The following is a 27,180-nucleotide window of genomic DNA, read 5'->3' as shown; positions in this document are numbered from 1 at the left end:
AAACCTCAACCCCCAGCCCTCCTGAGGCTGCAGCCTCCTCCGTCCCTGCCGCCGTCCCCTTTCGGGTCGGCCCCACCGCCTAGCTCTCCGGGTCTTCCGCCCGGCTGCTCCAGGCTGGGCTGTGGCAAAGACCCGCCTCCGCGTCCTGCCGGACCCTCAAGGGGTCACTTCCCCTCTCCGTGTTTCAGTTTCCTCAAGTGTTACGCTGGCAGGGGGCCGGGCTGGCTCTAAAAGAACCTCGGCTGGGGATCGCCAGCCGCAGTCCCTGCCCTTCCCCCGCCTGCGGGCCGGGCGCCCCCTCCGCTCGTACAGCTCTGCCGGCGGCCCGGGACAATCCTCGCCTTGTCTAGGGCTCCGGCATCTGGAGTTTTCTGTAACCTCCGGCTACGCCTTTTTTTTTTTCACCCTCAGGGCGGAGCCCCAACCGGGCTCCTCCTAGCTGCTGGCCGTACAGCAGCCCCGGTCCTTTTTCTAGAGCCCCTCTCCCGAGTTGGGATCCAAGGCAGACAGCCAGAGCCGGATGCGGGCCTGTGTGCAGCTCGGCCCGCTCTCCGCCATGGCCTCGGGCCCGGAACTCCGGCCCCTGCTACTACTGCTGCTACTGCTGTCGCCGTCTCCTGCCGCCTCGGCCTCAGATCGACCCCGGGGCAGCGATCCCGTCAACCCAGGTGAGAACCCCGGGAGGGAAGACCGGCGCTGGGCTGACGTGTCTGCAGGCTTGGGCCGGGGAGGGGGATCTAGGCTGCCCTCTCCCTCGGTCAGCGGGCTCCCTAGGGCTGAATCACACTGTGCCTCGCCCAGAACTGAGGTGTCCAGCTACCCCTCCGCTCCACTTCGCGCACTGACCGCGAATTTCTGAGTGTTACTAGCATTCCGCTCTCGCTGGGGTTGACGTTTCCCTGGGTTAGAATAATTTAAGAAGGGATAAGGGAAAAGAGGTTAGGTTTCCCTGGTGACTCAGACGGTAAAGAATCCGCCTGCATTGGGGGAGACCTGGGTTCGATCCCTGGGTCGGGAAGATCCCCTGGAGAAGGCAATGGCAACGCACTCCAGTATTCAGGCCTGGAGAATTACATGGACAGAGGAACCTGGTGGGCTACAGTCTATGGGGCCGCGAAGAGTCAGACAATACTGAGCGACTAACACACACACAGGGTCAGGAGCAGCGTGGGACGGGGGGAGGGGTGGTCGGTGAGCTGAGTACATGGGGCAGCAAGCTGGGTGCTGAGTCCAGTCTGGTGACAGAAAAGATGCTGGTGATCACCGTGGCCACAGCGGAGACAGAGGGATACCGGCGTTTCCTGCAGTCAGCGAAGTTTTTCAACTACACTGTGCGGGTGAGGAGAGGAACACCCTCCTGGGCCCCTCGAAGGGGTGGGGGTGGGGCGTCTAGCACCCCACCCAGAGTGGGCCAAGGGCTGGATGCCTGGGACCCTCCGGTGAGCCTGGTCAGGGCAATGAGCCCACCTGGCCACCTGAGACCCTCCCTGGCATTCTGGGTCTTCTCCACAGACCCTGGGCCTGGGAGAGGAGTGGCGAGGGGGTGATGTCGCCCGAACGGTCGGTGGAGGACAGAAAGTCAGGTGGCTCAAAAAGGAAATGGAGAAATACGCAGAGAGGGAAGATATGGTCATCATGTTTGTGGACAGGTAAAGGGGACGGGGCAGACAGAAGGGGAGAGGATAGGGAGATTCCTAGTGGTCGTCCTCCTCATCGTCCCCCGCCTCCCTCAGCTACGACGTAGTTCTGGCTGGCAGCCCCTCAGAGCTGCTGAAGAAGTTCGTCCAGAGTGGCAGCCGCCTGCTCTTCTCTGCAGAGAGCTTCTGCTGGCCCGAGTGGGGGTTAGCAGAGCAGTACCCTGAGGTGGGCACGGGGAAGCGCTTCCTCAACTCTGGTGGTGAGTGGCAGAGGGTCCAGCAGTGGTGGGGAATGGAGTGTCCCAGGTGCTTGAGGGCGGGCAAAGGAACGGGGACCGGCCCTGGGACACTGGAGAGTCTGGGAGTCAGTGCATCCTCTCCCCCCGCCAGGATTCATCGGCTTCGCCCCCACCATCCACCAAATCGTCCGCCAGTGGAAGTACAAAGATGATGATGATGATCAGCTCTTCTACACTCGGCTCTACCTGGACCCAGGGCTGAGGGTAGGGAGAGGCCAAGGAGGGCCCCCATCTCCACAGCTCTGGGGGGTGGCAGGCCCTGAGGAAAGGAGTGAAGAGGCTTTCAGAAAGACACGGAGAGGAAAGAGTAGGAAGAGATGTCTCAGCCCCTCGTTAATTCACTGCCCCCACCTCATCCCATCCAGGAGAAGCTCGGCCTTAGTCTGGATCATAAATCACGGATCTTTCAGAACCTCAACGGGGCTTTAGGTGAGGAGACAGCAATGAGAAAAGGGGCGATGAGAGAGGCTGTTGGGGGTCCTGAATGTGGGTGGGTCTCCTAGTAGATCGGGGTGAACTTCAGCTCACCTCTGTGTTAACTGCAGCAAACGTCTGAATGGCCCGTAGAATAAGGTGCACTCTGCTACCAGGAATAGCAGCAGCCCCTGTTGTACATGTCCATTGCTACGTGCCAGGCTCTGGGTCAGGGTTTTCGTTCTTTAGTTTCATTGAACACAGCAATCCTACGAAAGGCGGTCTGTGATTATCCATTGGTTACATATGGGGAAACCACCTCCCTGCGGGGCCAGAGACTTCCCCGGGGGGCACAGGTAGTAAGTGGTGGGGCTCCCCAGGTGGCAGCAGCCTGGCCAGTGCCCTCGGAGAGAGACGTTATCCCATCCCCATCCCTGCCCCGTGGACCACAGTCCTTCATCGTCTAGAACACCTGGGTACCTCCCCCCACCACCACCACCTCCACTGTATTTAGAAGCACCTGCTGATTGGCAGTTTCTAGAGTAAGGGAGTCTAAAGCCTGGACTTTCTTCCCCAGATGAGGTGGTTTTAAAGTTTGGTCGGAATCGAGTGCGTATCCGGAATGTGGCCTACGACACGCTTCCTGTTGTAGTCCATGGGAACGGTCCCACAAAGGTGCTCCAATCGCTTCTCCCCTCAGCCCAGCCCCTGCCCCAGTCAGTCCCAGTCCCACAGCCCCCCAGGTTCCTCCAGCCCTTCCGAACCATGAGACCTCCCCAGCCCCAGAAGCGCAGGAGCTGGGAGAGGTTCTCCATGCCCACGCTCCCCCTGCCCTTCTCCGGTCCCTGCCCCCACCTCCCTCACCCCTGGACGCACCTCAGCCTCTCACCGCCTCTCCCAACAGCTCCAGCTGAATTACCTGGGAAACTACGTCCCCAACGGCTGGACTCCCGAAGGAGGCTGTGGCTTCTGCAACCACGGCCGGAGGCCACTCCCGGGGGGGCAGGTAAGGAGGGCGTGCCGGGGCGGGTGGGAGAGTGCTCTGAAGCAGAGCGTACCAGGAGGGTGCTGGGCAGCAGGGGTGGAGGCCAAGCCCCTGGAGATCCGCCCCACCTCCACTAAACTTGGCAGGGTGCGGAGGACAGACTGGGTAAGGGGAGCCGGCCTTTCCTCTGAGCCCCGTCATGTTGTCGTATCTTCCAGCCTCCCCCCCGGGTACTTCTGGCTGTGTTTGTGGAACAACCTACCCCGTTCCTGCCCCGCTTCCTCCAGCGGCTGCTGCTCCTGGACTACCCCCCCGACAGGGTCACCCTGTTCCTGCACAATAACGTGAGACACCCTGACTGCCAGCCTCTCCCTCCCAAGGGACCTCCCCACCCGCTGCCCAGATCAGGCCTCTCCCCGCACCCCAGACTCCTTCCTGCAGCCTTTCCTCCCGCAGGAAGTGCTCCCCCCGCCCCGTCCTGTCCCTTAGATGCCACCTTTCTGTCCTCTCAGCATCCCCCCCCTCCAATCTCTTCTCCCCGTACCTCCAGGAGGTGTACCACGAGCCCCACATCGATGAGTCCTGGCCCCAGCTCCAGGATCACTTCTCCGCTGTGAAGCTGGTGGGTCCCGAGGAGGCCCTGACCCCGGGAGAGGCCAGGGACATGGCCATGTGAGTGAGCCTCGGGCGGGACGCCCGCACCTTTCCTGCCCTTCTCCTGCTCCCCACGGTCTTTTTTTTCTCCCTCCTGACTTCCAGCTGGTCAGCTTCCTTCTACTCACTTTCCCTCTCCTCTCCTCCGTGGGTCGGCGGAGTTCTATCCCCTGCTCAGCCCCCGCCTCTCCCCACCTGCTCCTGCTCATCAGTGTTTCGGTCTGTCCCCTCCAGGGACATCTGCCGGCAGGACCCCAAGTGTGAGTTCTACTTCAGCCTGGACGCTGACACCGTTATCACCAACCCGCAGACCCTGCGCATCCTCATCGAAGCGAACAGGTCTCTCTCACTGGGCTTGGCCAGAGGGCCCCCAGATTAGTCCCCAGGGAACCCCCACCTCCCGCTCTGGCCACGCTTGCCTCCTCCTGGCCCTCACCTGCGCTTGTCCTCAGGAAGGTCATAGCGCCCATGCTGTCTCGCCACGGGAAGCTGTGGTCTAACTTCTGGGGGGCCCTGAGCCCCGACGAGTACTATGCACGCTCGGAGGACTACGTGGAGCTGGTGCAGAGGAAGCGAGTGTGAGTCCTGGAGGCTCCCCCAACCCAGGAGCCTGCCCAGACCCCTCCATCCTGCCCCAAAGGCCCGAACGCGGGGGCCCAGTGTGGCCACCACGAAGGCGTGCTGGGCTGTGGGGTAACTAAGGGCTGATGGTGGAGCCGGGTGTGAGAGGGGTGACCAGCAGGGCTTCCCTGGGGAAGTGAGAGGTACCTCACAGCTCTCAGCTGCCGAGGCAAGGGGCTCCAGGGTGAACTGGGCAGGACGATGTGGGGGCAGGGAGGCACCCACTTGGCTGACCCCTGTGTGTGGGCCTCCAGGGGCGTGTGGAATGTGCCCTACATATCCCAGGCCTACGTGATCCGCGGGGAGACCCTGAGGACGGAGCTGCCCCAGCGGGAGGTGTTCTCGGGCAGCGACACCGACCCAGACATGGCCTTCTGTAAGAGCCTGCGGGACAAGGTGAGGGGTCCTGGGGCTCCTGGCGGGGGCTCTGGGAGGCAGCTCCCTGGCTCCCCATCACCCTCCTCACACCCTCTGCCCACTGCCAGGGCATCTTCCTCCACCTTAGCAATCAGCACGAATTTGGCCGCCTCCTGGCCACCTCCCGGTACGACACAGACCACCTGCACCCTGACCTCTGGCAGATCTTCGACAACCCCCTGGTGAGTAGGCGGCCCCTGGCTCAGATGGCGCGGGCCTTCCCTGAAGGGGAATGCCATGCCCTGGCCCCATCGCGCGCACGTGCACACTGGGCAGGGTCACCTGCCACCTGGGGAGGGCGCCTACCCGGTGGGAGCAAGCGGCGTGAGGAGGGCAGAGGTCAAGGTGCGCCCCCTGCTCTCCCCTAGGACTGGAAAGAGCAGTATATTCACGAGAACTACACTCGGGCCCTGGAAGGGGAGGGGCTCGTGGAACAGGTGAGTCCCACTCAGGACTGTGGCCCAAGGGGATGACCACCACCCCGGGGGCCCACCACCTGGATGAGGGGTTCTCCCAGGGTCCTTGCCCAGGTGCTTGGGGGTTTTCTGCTCAGGCAAGATGAGGGCAAAGGCTGAGCTGATAGGCATGCAGCCCCCAGCCCAGCATTCATCCCAGTGGTCCTCCCTTGTCCATTGGGTGTGTTGGTGTATGGGTGAAATGACATTTTTTAAAACGAGGTTGAAAATCACTGTCCCAGAACCCAGGGCTCCAGGAATCGTGCTGTCTGTGCCATGTTCTCAGCGCTGTTCTCACCTTCTCTGGCTGAGTCTTCCCCTCCCCAACTCCCCCCACCAGCCCATCCCCACGCTCAGCTGCCCGTTCCTCCACCTTCTCTCATGTCCTGGCTTACCTTTCTGCTCCCTGCTTTCTGTCTCCTCCCACTGGCTGCCTGTCCCCTCCCGGAGCATCACCCAGCCCTGTTTTCTTCTTCCCCTGCCCGGTCCCATCTCAGCCCTGCCCAGACGTGTACTGGTTCCCTCTCCTGTCCGAGCAAATGTGCGATGAGCTGGTGGAGGAAATGGAACACTACGGCCAGTGGTCAGGAGGCCGGCATGAGGTGAGGGGCCGGGACCGCGGAAGAGGAGGCCCCCAGGAGGAGGGAGGGGGAATTTCCCTGATTGAGGGAAAATGGCATCTGGAGAGTGGGAACAGAGAGGGGGCCCCCAGCAGGAAAGGGAAGACAGGGGGCACCTCTGTATTCTTTCATTCTGCCGTGTATTCAAGAAGTACTCCCTGGGCGGGTCCTTAGACACCAGCCCCTGACCTGGACGTGCAGGTGGAGCTCTGCCCTCCACAACCCCACCTGCCGTCAGTAGCAGCAGGGAGCTAGCTTCTCAAGTCTGTGACGGACAGCCTGGGTGCTGCGGGAGTCACAGGAGGGAACCTTGACCCAGATGCAGGGGGACCGAGGGCTTCACAGAAGAGGTGACATCTTCGCTGAGACTTAGAGAAAGGAGGTGTGAGTCAGCTAAGACGTGGTGGAGACTTCAGAAGGAGGGAGCACAGACTTCAAGGCCTGGGAACAAGAGGAGGGGAGGTTGGCACTGCCCCGTCAGCTCAGTACCCACTGCCCGCAGGACTCTAGGCTGGCTGGAGGCTACGAGAACGTGCCCACTGTGGACATCCACATGAAGCAGGTGGGCTACGAGGACCAGTGGCTGCAGCTCCTGAGGTCATACGTGGGGCCCATGACCGAGAGCCTGTTCCCCGGCTACCACACCAAGGTGGGCCGCTGCACGCCACCCCTGCTCCCTCCTCTGCCTTCCCACACCCATGCTGGCTGGATGGCTCCACACAATGCCTTTTGGCCTGTGAAGCATTTAAATTGGCCCCATAGAGTGAGATCCGGGCTCCCCTGGTGGCTCAGACAGTAAAGAAGCCACATGCACCTGCGATGCAGGAGACCTGGGTAGATCCCTGGGTTGGGAAGATCCCCTGGAGGAGGGCACGGCAGCCCACTCCAGTGTTCTTGTCTGGAGAATCCCATGGACAGAGGAGCCTGGCGGGCTGCAGTCCATGGGGCCGCAAAGAGTCAGACACGACTGAGCACAGCACAGAGTGAGACCTCGCAGGAGGGCAGCTCTGGGGGAGCAGCCTGTGGGGAGCAGTGAGAACCCTCCTGGCCACGCCCCTCAGCCTCTCCTCCCCTGTGTCCGCAGACCCGGGCGGTGATGAACTTTGTGGTCCGCTACCGACCAGATGAGCAGCCCTCTCTGCGGCCGCATCACGACTCATCCACCTTCACCCTCAATGTCGCCCTCAACCACAAGGGCCTGGATTATGAGGTGAGTCCCTCCTGCCCTCCACTCAGGGTGCCCCCAGGGCCCCTCCACACACACTGACGCACATGCACACCCCCTCCCCTAGGCCCTGTGTCCAGCCCCCTCCCAGGCACGGTCACCTCCCTGCCCCTTGTCTGACCTCATCACGTTTCCCAGTGACTTCCAGGGTCATATTCTGCACCCCTTCTGGGCTGGCTACCCCCTGTGTCCTGTCTCCCATCTGCCAATGCCCACCCCTCTTGTCCCCTCCCTTCCTGACGCCCGGGTTGGCCTCTCTCGCCTCGGGGCAGCCCACCACCCAGTCCCCACGTCCGCTCACTCTCCAGCCCCCTCCCCTCTCGTCTCTCCAGGGAGGTGGATGCCGCTTCCTGCGCTACGACTGCGTGATCTCGTCCCCCCGGAAGGGCTGGGGGCTCCTGCACCCGGGCCGTCTCACCCACTACCACGAGGGGCTGCCCACCACTCGGGGCACCCGCTACATCATGGTGTCCTTTGTCGACCCCTGACACTCAACCACTCTGCCCAACCTTCCCTGCCATCGTGCCTTCCCGTGCTCCCCCTCCTCAGGGTGGGAGGGGGTGGGTGTCGGCTCCTCACCTCCTGGGTATATGGGGTCTGTGTGCCTGGGACTGAATGTGTCGCCTCGCTCCCCACCACACGGCCCTCAGGAAGCTCAGGGAGCCCCCTGTCCTGTTCCCCAGTCCCCAAGGGCTCATGGGAACAGGACCTCTGGGGGTTCGCTACATGATAAATTATTGTTTCTCAGTATCCCTCTCAATAAAGGAGGATTTGTAATTCTTGAGCCCATTTATTGTTTCATTACCTGTGGACCCCTTGTCCATCCCACCACCCAGAGCAGAGGGGAGACCGAGGGTGACCCCAAAGGAGAACTGAAAAGAAGAAATGACAGAAACATGATATTAGAGCAGAGTGGAAATCTAGAAGCTTCCTTGTCATTCCAGAGCTCGGGAGTGATGTGTTGGAGGCCAGACCCAAAGAAGGACTTCCCCTGTCAGGATGAGATGAGAGGCCCCCACCCCCACACAGCCCCCAAACTGTCATCCCCAGTTCTCTCCTCACCTGATGGCATCTTCTCCCATGCAGAAAGGATGAGAGAGGCCCAGCCCTGAGCTAGGGTCCAGGGATAGTGCTGGGACATGCATTGTAGGAGGGAAGACAGGCTGGAAACTATTGGGAGCTCTTGGGCCTCAGCTTTTAGTCACATGGAATCAGGAGAGGGGAATCCGGAGGGTGAACCCAAGAACGCTTCCTGGAAGAAGGGGAAGGGAAGCAGCCTTGAAAAAAAAGACCTTCTGGAGCTGGTTTTGCCGCTAGTCTCAAGGGGACCATCAAAGGCTTGCAGAGACCCCTGGAGGTGCCCTGAGGACAGCAGAGCAGGCCCCTTTATCCTGGTCCTCCCCAGCCTTGCACCAGCTACCTTCCTGTGTTGATCTCCCAACATTCCCTGGCAGAAGCCTTTTAAAGGCCAGGCACCTGTCCTAGGACATTCCAGTTTCTAACAGTCCACTTGCATCCACAGCTAGATTGTCCTTCCTTCCTCCTACCTGGATTCCCAGGAAAACTTCATCCATGAAACCATCCTTCCATCCTTCCTGGCCCCCTGGGCGGGTCACCTTCCCACATGGACTGAGTCTCTAGAGGGCCAGACTCTAAAGTTCATCTCACCCAGGCCCCCGCCACCCTCATCACTTGCCCTGTGATGCGAGTGGGCTGAGCAGGGATAGGAGGAAATACCTCTCTTAACAGAAGGTCCCTGGTCAGTGAAGCTGCACAGGTGTGAGGCCAAGAACAGGGGCAGAAAGGGTGTGTCAGTCTAGGCAGTACTGGAAGCTGCCTATCCTGTCTCCACCCTTCATTCATGGAGCATCTCCCATGTGCTGGGCACCCATCGTGACGGCTGCAGTGATGAGCACAATTTTTTTGTTGCTCACGGTGTGCAGGAGACTTTGATCAGAAAATTGCCATGATGGGAGACTTCCCTGGTGGTCCAAAGGTTAAGGCTTTGCCTTCCAATGCAATGGGTGTGGCTTTGATCCCCGGTTGGGGAGCTAGGATCCCACATGCCTTATGGTCAAAAAAGCAGAATGTAAACAATAGAAGCAACATTGTAACGAATTCAATAAGGACTATAAAAATGGTCCCCGTTTAAAAAAAAATCATGGTGATGGGGAGGGAAAGTATTCTGTGCCAGGAGAGAATGTGACACGTGACAGAGGCTTCTGACAGTTACGCGTCAGGCTTCCATAAAAGAAGTGACATTCAACATGGCTCAGGACTTGCCTGGTGGTCCAGTGGTTAAGAACCCATTTTACAATGCAGGGGATGCTGGTTCAATCCCTAGTCGGAGAACTAAGATCCCACATGCCACAGAGAAACTAAGCCCGTGCAGCTCAACTCCTGGCTCCTCTGGACGGGGAACCCTTGTGCCAAAACTAGAGAGTCTGTGTGCTGGAATGAAAGGTCCTGCCTAATGCAGCCAAATGAATAAGTTAAAAAATAAAGTGACATTCAAAAAAAAAAAAAAAAAAAAGACATGTCCTACCAGTGGAGGATGTAGAGGTGGGGAAATCAGCATCATCATAAAATACTGAGTGTAAGATGGGCTCAAGGATGTTTGTCCAAGATGGGAAATAGCGCCAACGTGTTGTAAGAACTAGAAACGAAAAGTGACCTTTAGGGAATTCCTTGGCCAGTCAGTGGCTACGACTCCCTCTCTCCAGTGCAGGGGGCCAGGGTTCGATCCCTGTTTGGGGACCTAAGATGTCATCGGCTGCACTGTGTGGCCAAAAAATAAATTAAAAAATTTTAAAAAGTAATCTTTAAAAATTGTATCAAAATGTTTTAAAAAGATTTTTAAAGTGACATCCTAGGAATTCCTTGTAGGTCCAGTGGTTAGGACTCTGCCCTCTCATGGCCAAGGGCCCAGATTCAATCCCTGGTGACAAGGCAAGGCGCAGCCCACAAAATTAATTAATTAATTTAAAAAGGTGTCAGTCCCTGACCTGGAAAAAGTGGTTGCTCCGCAGCCTCTAGGCATGTTGAACAGGGCCATGGTCACAGTGAGGACTGGCCCGGCCCACGTGGATGGAGTGCTCACAGCCCAGGGGGCTCTCACTTGCAGGGGCTCCCCAACCGTTAGCCTTTCCCATAAAACCCTTCCCTCCAGAGGTCTCCCCACAGAGGCCTAAGCTGCTCCTCAGGGAATAAATCCTCCTGCAGGTCTAACCTCCTCTAACCCACAGGGGCCAGGCCTGGGTGACAAACGGGGAATGCTGCTATGCAGGGTACACAGACATGGCAACTTCCACTGGCCCAGGACCCTGCCAGTCTGCTCATCACAGGGAGCCAGTCCTGACCTCCACAATGTCCAAACACCTTCCTCACTGCCAGACTCCAAGCCACGTCCCTGGTCTCCCCTTTGGGTCCTATTGGTCACAGCGCTGTGAACCCAAAGAGTAGGTTAGCCCTCCCTTTCCAGAGCTCACGATGGTCCACTGTGCGGGTCAGCAGAGGGGGCAGAAAAGAGGGCAGAACCCAGGTCAGGGGTCAGAGCCAGGGGGTTGGGCCAGAAGACAGAAAGCTTCAGAGCCACAGTGGCCCCTCTGTGACTCCCCTCTACAGAAGGCCAGCCACCTCCACTGGCCTCCAGGTGTGCCCTCCTGCGATGGAGCTTCTCCATTTTGGAGCTTGGTGAGACCCTGAAGCCCTGAGGACCCCTGGGTCTGGCTCTCTGCTTCCCAATGCCAAGGTGGGAGGGAGCCGAGGCTGGGATCTCTTGGCGGTGTGGGGCAGGAGGGGTTCCTTCAAGAGACGAGAAAGATGTAGGTTGGACAGATGGACCCGAAACCATGGAACAGGGAAGGGGGTAAAGGGGGAAGCTGGGACTTAAACCTCTGGAGTCAGAGTCCTCACACCCCTTCCCACCACCTCCAGCCCAGGGGTGCCTGACTGCCTTATTCCCTGTACTCCTGAGCCAGGCTTGGATCCTAGAATTCACTACCTGGATGAGCTCTATGGAGACAGAAATACACCTTGGGCAGGAGGCCGCGGCTGTGCCTGGGTCCCCAACTGGGCTGTCTGGAGACATTTCTCGGACCACCTCCCCATCTCACTGAGGCACTGTGGAGCTCTGTGCTGGGTGGGAGCTGGGCTTCAGGGTAGACCCTTGGGACCGTGACCCCCAAAGTCCAAACTTAGAAACCCCAAACTGGTGTGCACCCTGTGTCCCCAGCTGGTGGACACCACAGAGTTGGGTCCCTTCCACAACTACCTCTTAGTGGAGCTTCCACCCTCTCGGAGTCCAGGTTCTTGGGGCCTTCAGCACCTTCAGCACAGAGACCAACGGCTTCTCCCGCCTCGTCCCTGGCCTCCGGCCCCACCTGCTCCAGCTGCCCCATCCTGGTCATCTTCCTGTCTTCTGGGACTACATCCTGTGTGCTGGTGAGCAGGGGAGCCCTGGGTCTCAGGACCCCCAGTCCCTGTGGTGACTTCCTCCCTGCCCTCCTTCCCCACTGGGGGCACCTGGTCCCAGCTCCATCTCCCAGCGCCCTCCTCCCTCTTTTCAGGAGGACTCAGACGTCAGTCTTTAGGTCTCTACCTGCACTGAGAGGTGAAGGTTCATGTTTGGGACCTGAAATTCTGGCAGCTGGCCTTGTCCCCAGGCTGGTCCTTGACACCTGGGCCAACCGTGAACTCTGTCCCAGTTGATCCCGGGCGCCGGGAAGAGGAGTTGCAGCGGCCACCCCTCTGGCCTCTTTCTGCCCAAGCTGGGTCCCCAATCCCAGTTCAGCAAACCCTGAGGCTCACCCCTGCGCTGATGGATGGCTGAGTGTGGACTACCTGCAGCGGCTCTCCCAGCTTTCCAAAAGCACGAGACACACTATGGGGTCCCCAGCCACAGGTACCTCCTCCTCCACTAGGCGGCCCCCAGCCCTCGGTGGTTCTGTTGTAGGAAAGGGGAACCCTCCCAGGGCCCGAAACTGGGCTCTTGTCTAACACTCAGAAATGAATTGTCCGAGAAGACGCATCTGCTGACACAGCAAGAGATTTTACTGGGAAAGGGCGCCCGGGTGGAGAGCAGTAGGGTAAGGGAACCCAGGAGAACAGCTCTGCCACATGGCTTGCAGTCTTGGGTTTTATGGTGATGGGATTATTTTCCGGGTTGTCCTTGGCCAATCATTCTGACTCAGAGTCCTTCCTGGTGATGCACGCCTTATTCAGCCAAGATGGATGCCAGAGAGGATTCTGGGAGGTGGTTGGACACGTGGTGTCTCCTTTTGACCTTTCCCGAACTCTTTCGGTGGCTTATTAGTTCCGTGTTCCTTAGCAGGACCTCCTGTCGTAAAACAATTCATGCAAATGGTTACTATGGTTCCTGGCCAGGGTGGGCGGTTTCAATCAGTGTGCTTCCCCTAACAGTTCCCTCGGTGGATGTCATGGGGACTGAAATTAAAGGTGGAAACCACCTGTGGTGTTGCTGTGTTTGTGCTTGGCTGGAATATTGACACGTCTGGCTGCACCTCCCAGTGGCCTAGACACTGCCAAAGACCTGCAGGATCCACTGGCCACACTAGAGATCACAGAGTCCCTAAAGCACCTGGGGGTGGGTCTTGGTGTCATGCCCCCAACTCCTCCCACTTGCTCCAGTGTGCTCTGGGAAGTGAAGGTTTGCTTTTGGGGCCTGAAATCCTGGCTGCCCTTTCGCAACAACACCAGCCCTGGACTCTGTCCTGATTGACCTGCTGTGCTGGTTGGTTTGATGCTGAGAAAGATTGAGGGCAGGAAGAGAAGGGGATGACAGAGGATGAGATGGTTGGATGGCATCACCAACTCGATGGACAGAAGTCTGAGCAAGCTCCGGGAGTTGGTGATGGACAGGGAAGCCTGACATGCTGCAGTCCATGGGGTCACAAAGAGTCGGACACGACTCAGCAACTGAAGTGAACTGGCTGGTGGGTTTGTGCTCAGCATGGATATCCACGTGCCTCGCTGCACCCTACAGTGGCCTAGACACTCCCGGAGACCCGCAAACAGAAACGGGGCGAGGAGCCCTGCTGGCAGAAGGGCAGCACCTGAAAGTCCCCACTGCCCTGCTGCCTTCCCGCAGCCAGAAAACTCTGCAGAAACAGTGGCTGGAAGTACTGAGAACCTGCCAATACATGCTCACTTTCCTCTTCATGGGTGAGCAGAGCAGTGCCCAGGGTACACTAGGGAAAGGGGGGAGCCTAAGAATGGGGAGATACCCCTCGTCCAAGGTAAGGAGCAATGGCTGCGCTTTGCTGGAGCAGCTGTGAAGAGATACCCCACGCCCAAGGTAAGAGAAACCCAAGTAAGACGGTAGGTGTTGCAAGAGGGCATCAGAGGGCAGACACACTGAAACCATACTCACAGAAAACTAGTCAATCTAATCACACTAGGACCACAGCCTTGTCTAACTCAATGAAACTAAGCTATGCCCGTGGGGCAACCCAAGACAAGCAGGTCATGGTGGAGAGATCTGATAGAATGTGGTCCACTGGAGAAGGGAATGGCAAACCACTTCAGTATTCTTGCCTTGAGAACCCCGTGAACAGTATGAAAAGGCAAAATGATAGGATACTGAAAGAGGAACTCCCCAGGTCAGTAGGTGCCCAATATGCTACTGGAGATCAGTGGAGAAATAACTCCAGAAAGAATGAAGGGATGGAGCCAAAGCAAAAACAATACCCAGCTGTGGATGTGACTGGTGATAGAAGTAAGATCCGATGCTGTAAAGAGCAATATTGCATAGGAACCTAGAATGTCAGGTCTATGAATCAAGGCAAATTGGAAGTGGTCAAACAAGAGATGGCAAGAGTGAATGTCGACATTCTAGGAATCAGCAAACTAAAATGGACTGGAATGGGTGAATTTAACTCAGATGACCATTATATCTACTACTGCAGGCAGGAATCCCTCAGAAGAAATGGAGTAGCCATCATGGTCAACAAAAGAGTCCAAAATGCAGTACTTGGATGCGATCTCAAAAACGACAGAATGATCTCTGTTCGTTTCCAAGGCAAACCATTCTATATCACAGTAATCCAAGTCTATGCCCCAACCAGTAACGCTGAAGAAGCTGAAGTTGAATGGTTCTATGAAGACCTACAAGACCTTTTAGAACTAACACCCAAAAAAGATGTCCTTTTCATTATAGGGGACTGGAATGCAAAAGTAGAAGTCAAGAAACACCTGGAGTAACAGGCAAATTTGGCCTTGGAATACGGAATGAAGCAGGGCGAAGAGTTTTGCCAAGAAAATGCACTGGTCATAGCAAACACCCTCTTCCAACAACACTAGAGAAGACTCTACACATGGACATCACCAGATGGTCAACACCAAAATCAGTTTGATTATATTCTTTGCAGCCAAAGATGGAGAAGCTCTATACAGTCAACAAAAACAAGACCAGGAGCTGACTGTGGCTCAGACCATGAACTCCTTATTACCAAATTCAGACTTAAATTGAAGAAAGTAGGGGAAACCACTAGACCATTCAGGTACGACCTAAACCAAATCCCTTACGATTATACAGTGGAAGTGAGAAATAGATTTAAGGGCCTAGATCTGATAGAGTGCCTGATGAACTATGGAATGAGGTTCGTGACATTGTACAGGAGACAGGGATCAAGACCATCCTCGTGGAAAAGAAATGCAAAAAAGCAAAATGGCTGTCTGGGGAGGCCTTACAAATAGCTGTGAAAAGAAGAGAAGCAAAAAGCAAAGGAGAAAAGGAAAGATATAAGCATCTGAATGCAGAGTTCCAAAGAATAGCAAGGAGAGCTAAGAAAGCCTTCCTCAGCAATCAATGCAAAGAAATAGAGGAAAACAACAGAATGGGAGAGACTAGAGGTCTCTTCAAGAAAATTAGAGATACCAAGGGAACATTTCATACAAAGATGGGCTCGATAAAGGACAGAGATGGTATGGACCTAACAGAAGCAGAAGATATCAAGAAGAGGTGGCAAGAATACACAGAAGGACTGTACAAAAAAGATCTTCATGACCCAGATAATCATGATGGTGTGATCACTGACCTAGAGCCAGACATCCTGGAATGTGAAGTCAAGTGGGCCTTAGAAAGCATCACTACGAACAAAGCTAGTGGAGGTGATGGAATTCCAATTGAGCTATTTCAAATCCTAAAAGATGATGCTGTCAAAGTGCTGCACTCAATATGCCAGCAAATTTGGAAAACTCAGCAGTGGCCACAGGACTGGAAAAGGTCAGTTTTCATTCCAATCCCAAAGAAAGGCAATGCCAAAGAATGCTCAAATGACCGCACAATTGCACTCATCTCACATGCTAGTAAAGTAATGCTCAAAATTCTCCAAGCCAGGCTTTAGCAATATGTGAACCATGAACTTCCTGATGTTCAAGCTGGTTTTAGAAAAGGCAGAGGAACCAGAGATCAAATTGCCAACATTTTCTGGATCATGGAAAAAGCAAGAGAGTTCCAGAAAAACATCTATTTCTGCTTTATTAACTTGCCAAAGCCTTTGACTGTGTGGATCACAATAAACTGTGGGAAATTCTGAAAGAGATGGGAATACCAGACCACCTGATCTGCCTCTTGAGAAATCTGTATGCAGGTCAGGAAGCAACAGTTAGAACTGGACATGGAACAACAGACTGGTTCCAAATAGGAAAAGGAGTATGTCATGGCTGTATATTGTCACCCTGCTTATTTAACTTATATGCAGAGTATATCATGAGAAACGCTGGACTGGAAGAAACACAAGCTGGAATCAAGATTGCCAGGAGAAATATCAATAACCTTAGATATGCGGATGACACCACGCTTATGGCAGAAAGTAAAGAGGAACTAAAAAGCCTCTTGATGAAAGTGAAAGTGGAGAGTGAAAAAGTTGGCTTAAAGCTCAACATTCAGAAAACGAAGATCATGGCATCCGGTCCCATCACTTCATGGCAAACAGATGGGGAAACAGTGGAAACAGTGTCAGACTTTATTTTTTTGGGTTCCAAAATCACTGCAGATGGTGATTGCAGCCATGAAATTAAAAGACGCTTACTCCTTGGAAGGAAAGTTATGTCCAACCTAGATAGCATATTCAAAAGCAGAGTCATTACTTTGCCAACAAAGGTCCGTCTAGTCAAGGCTATGGTTTTTCCTGTGGTCATGTATGGATGTGAGAGTTGGACTGTGAAGAAAGCTGAGCACAGGAGAATTGATGCTTTTGAACTGTGGTGTTGGAGAAGACTCTTGAGAGTCCCTTGGACTGCAAGGAGATCCAACCAGTCCATTCTGAAGGAGATCAGCCCTGGGATTTCTTTGGAAGGAATGATGCTAAAGCTGAAACTCCAGTACTTTGGCCACCTGATGCGAAGAGTTGACTCATTGGAAAAGACTCTGATGCTGGGAGGGATTGGGGGCAGGAGGAAAAGGGGACGACAGAGGGTGAGATGGCTGGATGGCATCACTGACTAGATGGACGTGAGTCTGAGTGAACTCCAGGAGTTGGTGATGGACAGGGAGGCCTGGCGTGCTGCAATCCATGGGGTCGCAAAGAGTCGGACACGACTGAGTGACTGAACTGAACTGAACTGAAGGGATTATTTTCCCATTAAGGTAACAGGTCACCCTCCACCTTCTGCTCCTTCTCTGTCCCTTATCTGCCCCTCCCCAGGCTGAGTCTGAGCCCTGGCTGCCTAAGTTCAGGCAACAGGTCAGGCAGTAGGATGGTGATCCAGAGGGTAGCCCTTGTGCCCTTGACACCCTAGTAGGACCTTGAACTCTCACGTCTGTTGGTGGGGAGGGAGGTCTTTTCAGCTGGTATCTTGCCTTTTCTGCTTTCTTCCCCTCATTCTGCCCACCCCGCTCCCACAGCCGGTGAAAACGGCAGAGCTGCCCCCAGACCACAGTTACCTGCTGGTCACTCACCCGCATGTGCTTCGGACACTTTTGTAACTTCGCGACTGAGAGCACTGGCTTCTCCCAGCAGTTCCCCAGGCTTCGGCCCTAGACCACCGGTCTGAACGACGTCTTCTACCTTTCAGTGTATCGAGACTACTTTTTGTCCTATGGTAAGTCTTGTCCGTGGTGGCTCAGACGGTGAAGTGTCTGCCTACAATGTGGGAGACCTGGGTTCAATCCCTGGGTCTGGAAGATCTCCTGGAGAAGGAAATGGCAACCCACTCCAAATCCCATGGGCAGAGGAACCTGGTGGGCTACAGTCCATGGGGTTGTAAGAGTCAGACACGACTGACTGACTTCACTTTTCTTTCAAGTCTTGACCTGAGGTGGAGGAGGGGCCCCCCCACTCCTGCCAGAGTGGCCCCCAACGCGCCACCCAGCCCCGGGACCTGACTTGAACATTGGCCAGGCTCACAGTGTGGGTCAGTGACTGGTTTGGGAGCGAGCGTTCCACATCCTTGCTGGGAGAGGTGCTGTGGGGCACAGGGACAGGGGCACAGGAATATGGAGTTTGGAAGAAAAGGGGTGGAGAGCTCATACTTCCTGTGCTAAAGGGCAGGGTGAGGGATTAGGGAGCCAAGTAGCGGGTACTGACTGTCCTTGCACGCCTTCTAGTCCACAGGAGTATGTTCTGTGAACCACCAGAGCCTGGATTTTATTCTGCCCACTCCCAGCTCAGCCAAGCTGTGGTCATCGTGATCGGGAGAGCCCACGAGGCCCTGCATGCCATCCCAGGGGAGCACTGACTCACTCTCCGGAATCGTAAAGGCTTCATCCGCCTGGCACTGAGGCACAGGTAAGCAGGGGCCCAGCCAGGAATGCATTCAGTGGTCAGAACCTCACAGTGTGTCTGGGGATCCACATTCTATCCCTACACACCGGCCCCCTGGAGGTGGGCTGTGTGTCCCCAGAGCTTCCACCGTGCCCACCTCTAGACGGTGCTCCTGGCAGACGTTGGGTGTTTCCTCTGTGCCCAGCCCTGGTGCCCCTTCCCCAGGCTTCCTCCCACACAGAGACACAGACAGGATCACAGTGCGAATCGCTGGACCCTGGGACTCAGACACCCTTGGTTCACAATCTTTCACGACACCATCTCACAGACAAGAACTTGCAAACTTCTCTTTTTTTAAAAAACCCATCTATTATTTATGTGTTTATTTTGGCTGTGCTGGGTCTTCGTTGCCGTGTGGGCTTTCTCCAGTTTCAGTGACTGGGGTCTAGTCTCCAGCTGTGGTACGCGGGGTCTCCTTGTGGTGGCTGCCCTTGTTGCAGAGCACAGGCTCTAGGCTCACTGGCTCAGTTGAGTACACTGACTTGGTCGCCCTGCTGGATGTGGGATCTTAGGTGACCGGCGATCAAACCCCTGTGCCCTGCATTGGCAGGTGGATTCTTAACCACTGGACAACCACGAGGGCCCCACGCTTCTTTACTTGTGATACAGGGTTAACACCTACCTTTCCACCATATGGTGGTTGATGACTGTGCATAAAAATGTATAGAGGACGGCCCAGTACACACTTGTTTCTCAAGAAACATAAGTCCCTTCTCCCAGAGAGTTCTTTGTAGCTACTGTCATTCGCTTCAAATGGTCTTGGGAGGTGGTATCTTGTTGGGGAGAATGTGGGGGCACTCCTAGAGCCCCTGACCTGACCAGCCCTCTGCCCCCTTGCACCGCCCCCTGCCCCCCAACCAAGAGCCTCGCTGATGCCCATGTATTCCTTTGGAGAGAATGATGTCTTCAGAGTTAAGGCTTTTGCCCCAGACTCCTGGTTCCAGATCACCTTCAAGAAGCTTGTGGGCATTTCTCCTTACATCTTCTGGGGCCGTGGTCTCTTCTCAGCCAAGTCCTGAGGCCTGATGCCCTTGGCCAGACCCATCACCACTGTGCGTAAGTGCCCATGTCCAGGGAAGAAGGCCTCTATGAACTATGTGGGCAGCCGAGGCCCCTCCCCTGACCTGTGTCCCCCTGTCCCTGCAGTGGGCCTCCCCAACCCGGTGCCCCAGTGCCCGCAGCCCACCAAGGAGCAGGTGGGCCACTATCACAGGCTCTACATGAAGGCTCTGGAGCAACTGTTGGAGGAACACAAGGAGAGCTGCGGCCTCCCAGCTTCTACTCACCTCACCTTCATCTAGGCCTGGCCTCACCCCTCCCCACCTCACACCACCGCTCCCCCAGCCCCTGATCCCAGTGCTTGAGACCCCCACCCACTGCCATGCTACTGTGCCAATAAAAGCTAAAGTTCTCCCACACTACCATTTCCTAGAAATGGATGTCAGCCGAGCTTAGACTCTCGCTTCGGGTGTAACCAATGCCATGTATATTCCAGCCCATCCTAGTGGGTATGGACTTGCTGCCTTAAACTGAGTATCACAACCTTGAATTCTCCTCTCACAGAGACTTAATTCTGCTGCATGAGCTTGCATAAGTCTCTTCCCTTGGCTGGGTCACTTCTCCCACTATAAATACAGGCAAGTGCTTAGCTAAGAGCTGTAGGGTTTGCCTCTTGAGAAATCTGTATGCAGGTCAGGAAGCAACTGTTAGAAATGGACATGGAACAACAGACTGGTTCCAAATAGGAAAAGGAGTACGTCAAGGTTGTATACTGTCACCCTGCTTATTTAACTTATATGCAGAGTACATCATGAGAAACGCTGGACTTGAAGACACACAAGCTGGAATCAAGATTGCCGGGAGAAATATCAATAATCTCAGATATGCAGATGACACCACCCTTATGGCAGAAAGTGAAGAGGAACTAAAAAGCCTCTTGATGAAAGTGAAAGTGGAGAGTGAAAAAGTTGGCTTAAAGCTCAACATTCAGAAAATGAAGATCATGGCATCCGGTCCCATCACTTCATGGGAAATAGATGGGGAAACAGTGGAAACAGTGTCAGACTTTATTTTTTGGGGCTCCAAAATCACTGCAGATGGTGATTGCAGCCATGAAATTAAAAGACGCTTGCTCCTTGGACGGAAAGTTATGACCAACCTAGATAGCATATTCAAAAGCAAAGACATTACTTTGCCAACAAAGGTCCGTCTAGTCAAGGCTATGGTTTTTCCTGTGGTCATGTATGGATGTGAGAGTTGGACTGTGAAGAAGGCTGAGCTCCGAAGAATTGATGCTTTTGAATTGTGGTGTTGGAGAAGTCTCTTGAGAGTCCCTTGGACTGCAAGGAGATCCAACCAGTCCATTCTGAAGGAGATCAGCCCTGGGATTTCTTTGGAAGGAATGATGCTAAAGCTGAAACTCCAGTACTTTGGCCACCTCATGCAAAGAGTTGACTCATTGGAAAAGACTCTGATGCTGGGAGGGATTCGGGGCAAGAGGAGAAGGGGACGAAAGAGGGTGAGATGGCTGGATGGCATCACTGACTAGATGGACGTGAGTCTGAGTGAACTCCGGGAGTTGGTGATGGACAGAGAGGCCTGGCGTGCTGCGATTCATGGGGTCGCAAAGAGTCGGACACGACTGAGCGACTGATCTGATCTGATCTGATCTGCACATCCTCTACCCTACAGGGCCAAGCTCCGGGGTTAAACGGGGACCCCTGCTAGTCAGGGTACCACATACATGGCAAGCCCCACTGGCCCAGACCTCTGGCCTTGGGTGAGCCCAGGGACCAGCTGGAGTCAATGCCTACATCCCAGATCAGATCGTTGAGCTTGCAGATCTGCAATCAGCAGGGATGTGTCAAGTTGGCACTGGAACACCGGTGAGGAACCCCGGAGGTGGCGGGGGTTGGGGGGGGATGGTTGGTAGCTGGGCCTGGCCTCTAGGGAAAGGCTGCTGGGGAGGAGCCCCGCTTCCAGGACCCCGGAATCAGGTGTCCCCTGTGCCCCCAGAGCCTCCCCGGTGCCAGTCTTCTCTTTAGGGGAGAATGAGGCCCTCCACAGTTTCTGAACCCACCGGGGTTCTGGGTGGAAAGACACAGGAAACATTGGGCCGCTGCTGAGAGTGGCTCTACGAATGTTCCAGGCCCCAGGGCCTTCTCCTGCCCTTCCACACCTGAAACCTATGCCTACTCTGCCCCCAGGCTCCCCAGCCCGCTCCCCCCTCCAGGGCTCAAGGCCCCCGCATGGTTGGGAGGTGAAGGTCCCAGGTTGGGGCCTGAATACTTGGTGCCAGACCCGCCCCCAGGCTGGCATTTGGCCAACCCACCAGCCCTGAACTCTGTCCCACTGGATCCCTTAAGAGGGAAGGGGACTTCAAAGCATCTCAGCGATCACCCCTCTTGATCCTCTTCTGCCCACACTGGGGGCTCCCACCCCGGTACAACTGTGCGGGCAGTGGGGGCAGAAGGGGTACTTCAGCGCATGCGCACGCGCTGCTCTCAGTCTCCCGTCAGTTGAGCGGCTCTCGCAGCTATTTCAAGATCAGACCGTGTGCTACTGGGTCCCCGCCCCTAGGCACCTCGTCTTTATCTAGTTGGCCTCAAGCCTCTGGAGGAGTGTGGCTGGCGACTGAAATTCCACCTGGGCATAAACTTGTGTGTTGGTGTGTTTGTCCTCGGGGTTGGGCGCTAATTAACGCCTCCGAGTGGCCTAGACACTCCTAGACTCAAACACTAGGGCGCGCTCGTCCAGGAACGGCGAGATCACACAGTCAGGGCTGGGACCCAGTGGGTGGGCTCTCTGGCTTCTTCTGCAACTCCTGCCCACAATGATTTCTAATGCACCGAGGGCTGGGCCTCCACGGCACGCCCCCTAGGCCATCTCCCAGTCGCAAGAGGGGACCAGCCCAGACCAACCCACTGGAGAAGTTCATGATAAGTGAGAGCAGACTGGAGACCTCTGGGGCTCTGATAAGAGAGTCTCCCCACGCACACAGCCCCCTACAAGCGATCCTGGGAGGCTCCAAGCGCTTGGCCACTCAGACCAGAAAGATTTCCTGCGCTCCAACCAAAGCCTTCATCCCATTTTCCTGGTTCGAAGCCCTGCTGGCTGAAGGGGAGCACCTGGGAGTCTCCACCACCCCACCACCCACCCCGCATGAAAACCTCCAAAGAAACAGTGGTTAGAAGTACTGAGCACCTACCAATTTGTGCTCTGTTTCCTCTTCCTGTAAGGGGATCCGGCAGGGGTCCAACTGGGAAGGTGGGAAAGGGGGCGAGAGGGAGGAAGGCTGGAGCCCCCACTACTGGACCACCAGGGCAGAGGGAGGGACGTGCAGTCTCAGCCCTGTCCCACTCTTCCCGACCCCATGGACTGTAGTCTACCAGGCTCCTCCGTCCACAGGATTTTCCAGGCAAGAATACAGGAGTGGGCTGCCATTTCCTTCTCCAGGGGATCTTCCCTAATCAAGGATTGAACCTGGGTCTCCTGCATTGCAGACAGATGCTTTACCGTCTGAGCCACTAGGGAAGCCCAGGGCAAAGGGAGGGACGTGTCAAAGTATATCAGGGAGACAGGCAACGCTCTCACTGGTGAGGGGAGAGGGAGAAGTCACTGCGGTTTTCACAATCTAACTCATTTTCCCTCTCAACTTTCCCTAGGCCCTTTCTTTTCCCTTGTTGGCTTCTTCCTCCTCTTCACCTCGCTCTGGTATTTCTCTGTTCTCTACTTGGTATGGTTATTCCTGGACTGGGACACACCCCAGCAAGGTGAGTGCTAAACAAGGGCAGGAGGAGAAGGGGGTGATAGAGGACGAGATGGTTGGATGGCAACACGGACTCAATGGACATGAGTGTGAGCAACCTCTGGGAAATAGTGAAGGGCAGGGAAGGCTGGCATGCTGCAGTCCTTGGGGTCACAGAGAGTCAGACACAACTTAGCAGGTAAACAACAAAAACAAGGCCCGGGTAGAAGGAGGTGATAAATGGTGTCTGTAGTGATTCTTCCCCCCTTATCCCTCTGCCCAAGGTGGAAGGCGTAATCAGTGGTTGAAGAACTGCACTGTGTGGAAACACCTGAGCGATTATTTCCCCATTAAGGTAGCAGGTCACCCTCCAAGGGATGCTCCACTCCTCCCGCTCCCTTACCTCCCATCTCCTCTCTCCTCCCCATGATGGACTCTCACCTCTGGCTGCTTAAGTTCAGGTAATGGGGCAGGGGGTGGGATGGTGTTCTAGAGTGGATCCTGGTGCCTTTGACCCCATCTTATCCTGAACTCTCAAGATCTTGGTGGGAGGGAAGCCCCTTCAGCTGGGGGCCTGCCTTCTCTGCCTTCTTTCCCTCATCCTGCCCCCTCCCACCACAGCTGGTGAAAACAGTAGAGCTGCCCCCAGACAGGAACTACGTGCTATTGTCCCACCCACATGGGATCATGAGCTTCGGAACCTTCTGTAACTTCAGCACGGAGGGCACTGGCTGCTCGCAGCTGTTCCCAGGGCTTCGGTTCTCACTGGCCGTGTTGAATTGTCTCTTGTACATGCCAGGCCATCGAGAGTACTTTCTGTCCTGTGGTGAGTTTGAGTTGAGTGACAGAGGGTGACCCCACCCCAATCCTGCCAGAGTGACCCCCAGTCACCACCCACCCCAGGCACTTGGCTTGAATTGGCCGGGTTCACAGTGGGGGACAGGAGGTGGCTTGGCCCACGTGTCCTGCATCCGTGCTGGGAGAGGCACTGTAGGACACGTGGACAGGAGCACAGGGGTAGGGAATGTGGAGAGAATGGGGTGATGTCTAATACTCAGTGTGCTAAAGGGAGAGGTGAGGGACTATCGGGCCCATGAGGGGCACTAACTGTTCCTGAACCTCCTCATGCCCACAGGAATATGTTCTGTGAACCGTCAGAGCCTGGATTATGTTCTATCTCAACCACAGCTCGGCAGGGCTGTGGTCATCGTGGTCGGAGGGGCCAATGAGGCCCTGCATACCGTCCCAGGGGAGCACTGCCTCACTCTCCGGAATCGTAAAGGCTTCGTCCGCCTGGCACTGAGGCACGGGTGAGCAGGGGCCCACCCAGGGCTGCCTTCAATGGTCAGAACCTCACAGTGTCTGCTCGTCTACCCTCTATCTGTGCACACCCGCCCCCTGGAGGTGGGCTGTGTGTCCCTAGAGCTTCCACCGTGCCCACCTCTAGAGGGCGCTCTAGGCAGACTTTGGGTGTTTGCTCTGTGTCCAGCCCTGGTGCCCATTCCCCAGGCTTCCTGCCACGCAGAGAGACAGACAGGACCACAGTGCGAAGCGCTGGACCCTGGGGGCTCGTATGCCCTCGGCTCACATTCTTTTATGATGCCCTCTCACAGGCGAGACCTTGCACCCCTCTTACTTGTGAAACAGAGCTCACGCCCGCCTTGCCACCACACTGTAGTTGAGACTGTGTGAGAAAATGTATATAAGAAAGTCCAGGACACATTGGTCTTAAGAAAGAAAATCCTTTCATCCAGATCTTTCTAGTAGAACCATCCTTTGCTCCTAATGCCTAGGAAGGTGGTAACCTGTGGGGGAGGAATTTGGGAGTGCTTCTCCAGCCCCTGATGTGCCCAGCCATTTTCTCTCCTCTCTTGCCCCTCCCTTCCCAGTGCCCCTGGTGCCCCGCTCCTTTGGGGAGAATGACGTCTTCAGAGTTAAGGCTTTTGCCCCAGACTCCTGTCTGTTCCAGGTCACCATCAAGAGGCTCCTGAACTTCTCTCCTTGCATCTTCTGGGGCCGTGGTCTCTTCTCAGCCAAGTCCTGGGGCCTGATGCCCTTGGCCAGACCCATCACCACTGTGGGTGAGTGCCCGTGTCCAGGGAAGAAGGCCGCTGATCTATGTGCGGCAGCCGAGGCCCCTCCCTGACCTGTGTCCCCTGTCCCTGCAGTGGGCCTCCCCATCCCAGTGCCCCAGTGCCCACAGCCCACCAAGGAGCAGGTGGGCCACTATCACAGGCTCTACATGAAGGCTCTGGAGCAACTGTTTGAGGAACACAAGGAGAGCTGCGGCCTCCCAGCTTCTACTCACCTCACCTTCATCTAGGCCTGGCCTCACCCCTCCCCACCTCCCACCACCGCTGCCCCCAGCCCCTGATCCCAGTGCTTGAGACCCCACCCACTGCCATGCTACTGTGCCAATAAAAGCTAAAGTTCTCCCACACTACCATTTTAGAAATGGATGTCAGCTGGAGAGCTTAGACTCTCCCTCTGGGTGTAACCAATGCCATGTAATATTCCAGCCCATCCTAGTGGGTTTGGACTTGCTGCCTTAAACTGAGTATCACAACCTTGAATTCTCCTCTCACAGAGACTTTATCTGCTGCATGAGCTTGCATAAGTCTCTTCCCTTGGCTGGTCACTTCTCCACTATAAATACAGGCAAGTGCTTAGCTAAGAGCTGTAGGGTTTGCCTCTTGAGAAATCTGTATGCAGGTCAGGAAGCAACTGTTAGAAATGGACATGGAACAACAGACTGGTTCCAAATAGGAAAAGGAGTACGTCAAGGTTGTATACTGTCACCCTGCTTATTTAACTTATATGCAGAGTACATCATGAGAAACGCTGGACTTGAAGACACACAAGCTGGAATCAAGATTGCCGGGAGAAATATCAATAATCTCAGATATGCAGATGACACCACCCTTATGGCAGAAAGTGAAGAGGAACTAAAAAGCCTCTTGATGAAAGTGAAAGTGGAGAGAAAAAGTTGGCTTAAAGCTCAACATTCAGAAAATGAAGATCATGGCATCCGGTCCCATCACTTCATGGGAAATAGATGGGGAAACAGTGGAAACAGTGTCAGACTTTATTTTTTGGGGCTCCAAAATCACTGCAGATGGTGATTGCAGCCATGAAATTAAAAGACGCTTGCTCCTTGGACGGAAAGTTATGACCAACCTAGATAGCATATTCAAAAGCAAAGACATTACTTTGCCAACAAAGGTCCGTCTAGTCAAGGCTATGGTTTTTCCTGTGGTCATGTATGGATGTGAGAGTTGGACTGTGAAGAAGGCTGAGCCCAAGAATTGATGCTTTGAATTGTGGTGTTGAGAAGTCTCTTGAGAGTCCCTCTGACTGCAAGGAGATCCAACCAGTCCATTCTGAAGGAGATCAGCCTGGGATTTCTTTGAAGGAATGATGCTAAAGCTGAAACTCCAGTACTTTGGCCACCTCATGCAAAGAGTTGACTCATTGGAAAAAGACTCTGATGCTGGGAGGATTCGGGCAAGAGGAGAAGGGGACGAAAGAGGGGTGAGATGGCTGGATGGCATCACTGACTAGATGGACGTGAGTCTGAGTGAACTCCGGGAGTTGGTGATGGACAGAGAGGCCTGGCGTGCTGCGATTCATGGGGTCGCAAAGAGTCGGACACGACTGAGCGACTGATCTGATCTGATCTGATCTGCACATCCTCTACCCTACAGGGCCAAGCTCCGGGGTTAAACGGGGACCCCTGCTAGTCAGGGTACCACATACATGGCAAGCCCCACTGGCCCAGACCTCTGGCCTTGGGTGAGCCCAGGGACCAGCTGGAGTCAATGCCTACATCCCAGATCAGATCGTTGAGCTTGCAGATCTGCAATCAGCAGGGATGTGTCAAGTTGGCACTGGAACACCGGTGAGGAACCCCGGAGGTGGCGGGGGTTGGGGGGGGATGGTTGGTAGCTGGGCCTGGCCTCTAGGGAAAGGCTGCTGGGGAGGAGCCCCGCTTCCAGGACCCCGGAATCAGGTGTCCCCTGTGCCCCCAGAGCCTCCCCGGTGCCAGTCTTCTCTTTAGGGGAGAATGAGGCCCTCCACAGTTTCTGAACCCACCGGGGTTCTGGGTGGAAAGACACAGGAAACATTGGGCCGCTGCTGAGAGTGGCTCTACGAATGTTCCAGGCCCCAGGGCCTTCTCCTGCCCTTCCACACCTGAAACCTATGCCTACTCTGCCCCCAGGCTCCCCAGCCCGCTCCCCCCTCCAGGGCTCAAGGCCCCCGCATGGTTGGGAGGTGAAGGTCCCAGGTTGGGGCCTGAATACTTGGTGCCAGACCCGCCC

The 27,180-nt window shown here is 55.5% G+C and overlaps 2 protein-coding genes and 1 pseudogene across 2 annotated transcripts; all 3 read left to right on the top strand.

The window, feature by feature from the left end:
- Window positions 1-66: 66 nt before the first annotated feature.
- Window positions 67-8,111, top strand: PLOD3 (procollagen-lysine,2-oxoglutarate 5-dioxygenase 3). Its single transcript, XM_005892803.3, has 19 exons — window positions 67-668; window positions 1,246-1,337; window positions 1,513-1,649; window positions 1,734-1,897; window positions 2,028-2,140; window positions 2,302-2,365; window positions 2,928-3,025; window positions 3,255-3,356; window positions 3,554-3,679; window positions 3,886-4,007; window positions 4,224-4,328; window positions 4,442-4,567; window positions 4,865-5,006; window positions 5,096-5,209; window positions 5,396-5,464; window positions 5,980-6,084; window positions 6,605-6,751; window positions 7,187-7,312; window positions 7,660-8,111. Exons 1-19 carry the CDS (start codon window positions 521-523, stop codon window positions 7,813-7,815), a joined length of 2,256 nt encoding a protein of 751 aa, XP_005892865.2. The 5' UTR covers window positions 67-520; the 3' UTR covers window positions 7,816-8,111.
- A 2,269-nt stretch (window positions 8,112-10,380) lies between these two features.
- LOC102269907 (2-acylglycerol O-acyltransferase 3-like) lies at window positions 10,381-19,415 on the top strand (annotated as a pseudogene).
- Window positions 19,416-20,972: 1,557 nt separating this feature from the next.
- Window positions 20,973-25,184, top strand: LOC138985587 (2-acylglycerol O-acyltransferase 3-like). The gene is made up of 9 exons (XM_070362567.1): window positions 20,973-20,999; window positions 22,292-22,344; window positions 22,774-22,886; window positions 23,146-23,216; window positions 23,483-23,687; window positions 23,997-24,171; window positions 24,321-24,331; window positions 24,751-24,942; window positions 25,030-25,184. Exons 1-9 carry the CDS (start codon window positions 20,973-20,975, stop codon window positions 25,182-25,184), a joined length of 1,002 nt encoding a protein of 333 aa, XP_070218668.1.
- The last annotated feature ends 1,996 nt before the right edge of the window (window positions 25,185-27,180 follow it).

The sequence above is a fragment of the Bos mutus genome, chromosome 25 (assembly GCF_027580195.1).
Source record: "Bos mutus isolate GX-2022 chromosome 25, NWIPB_WYAK_1.1, whole genome shotgun sequence".
NCBI classification, from domain to species: domain Eukaryota; kingdom Metazoa; phylum Chordata; class Mammalia; order Artiodactyla; family Bovidae; genus Bos; species Bos mutus.
Note: the sequence above shows the minus strand (reverse complement) of the source record. Positions and strands in the feature narration are given on the sequence as shown.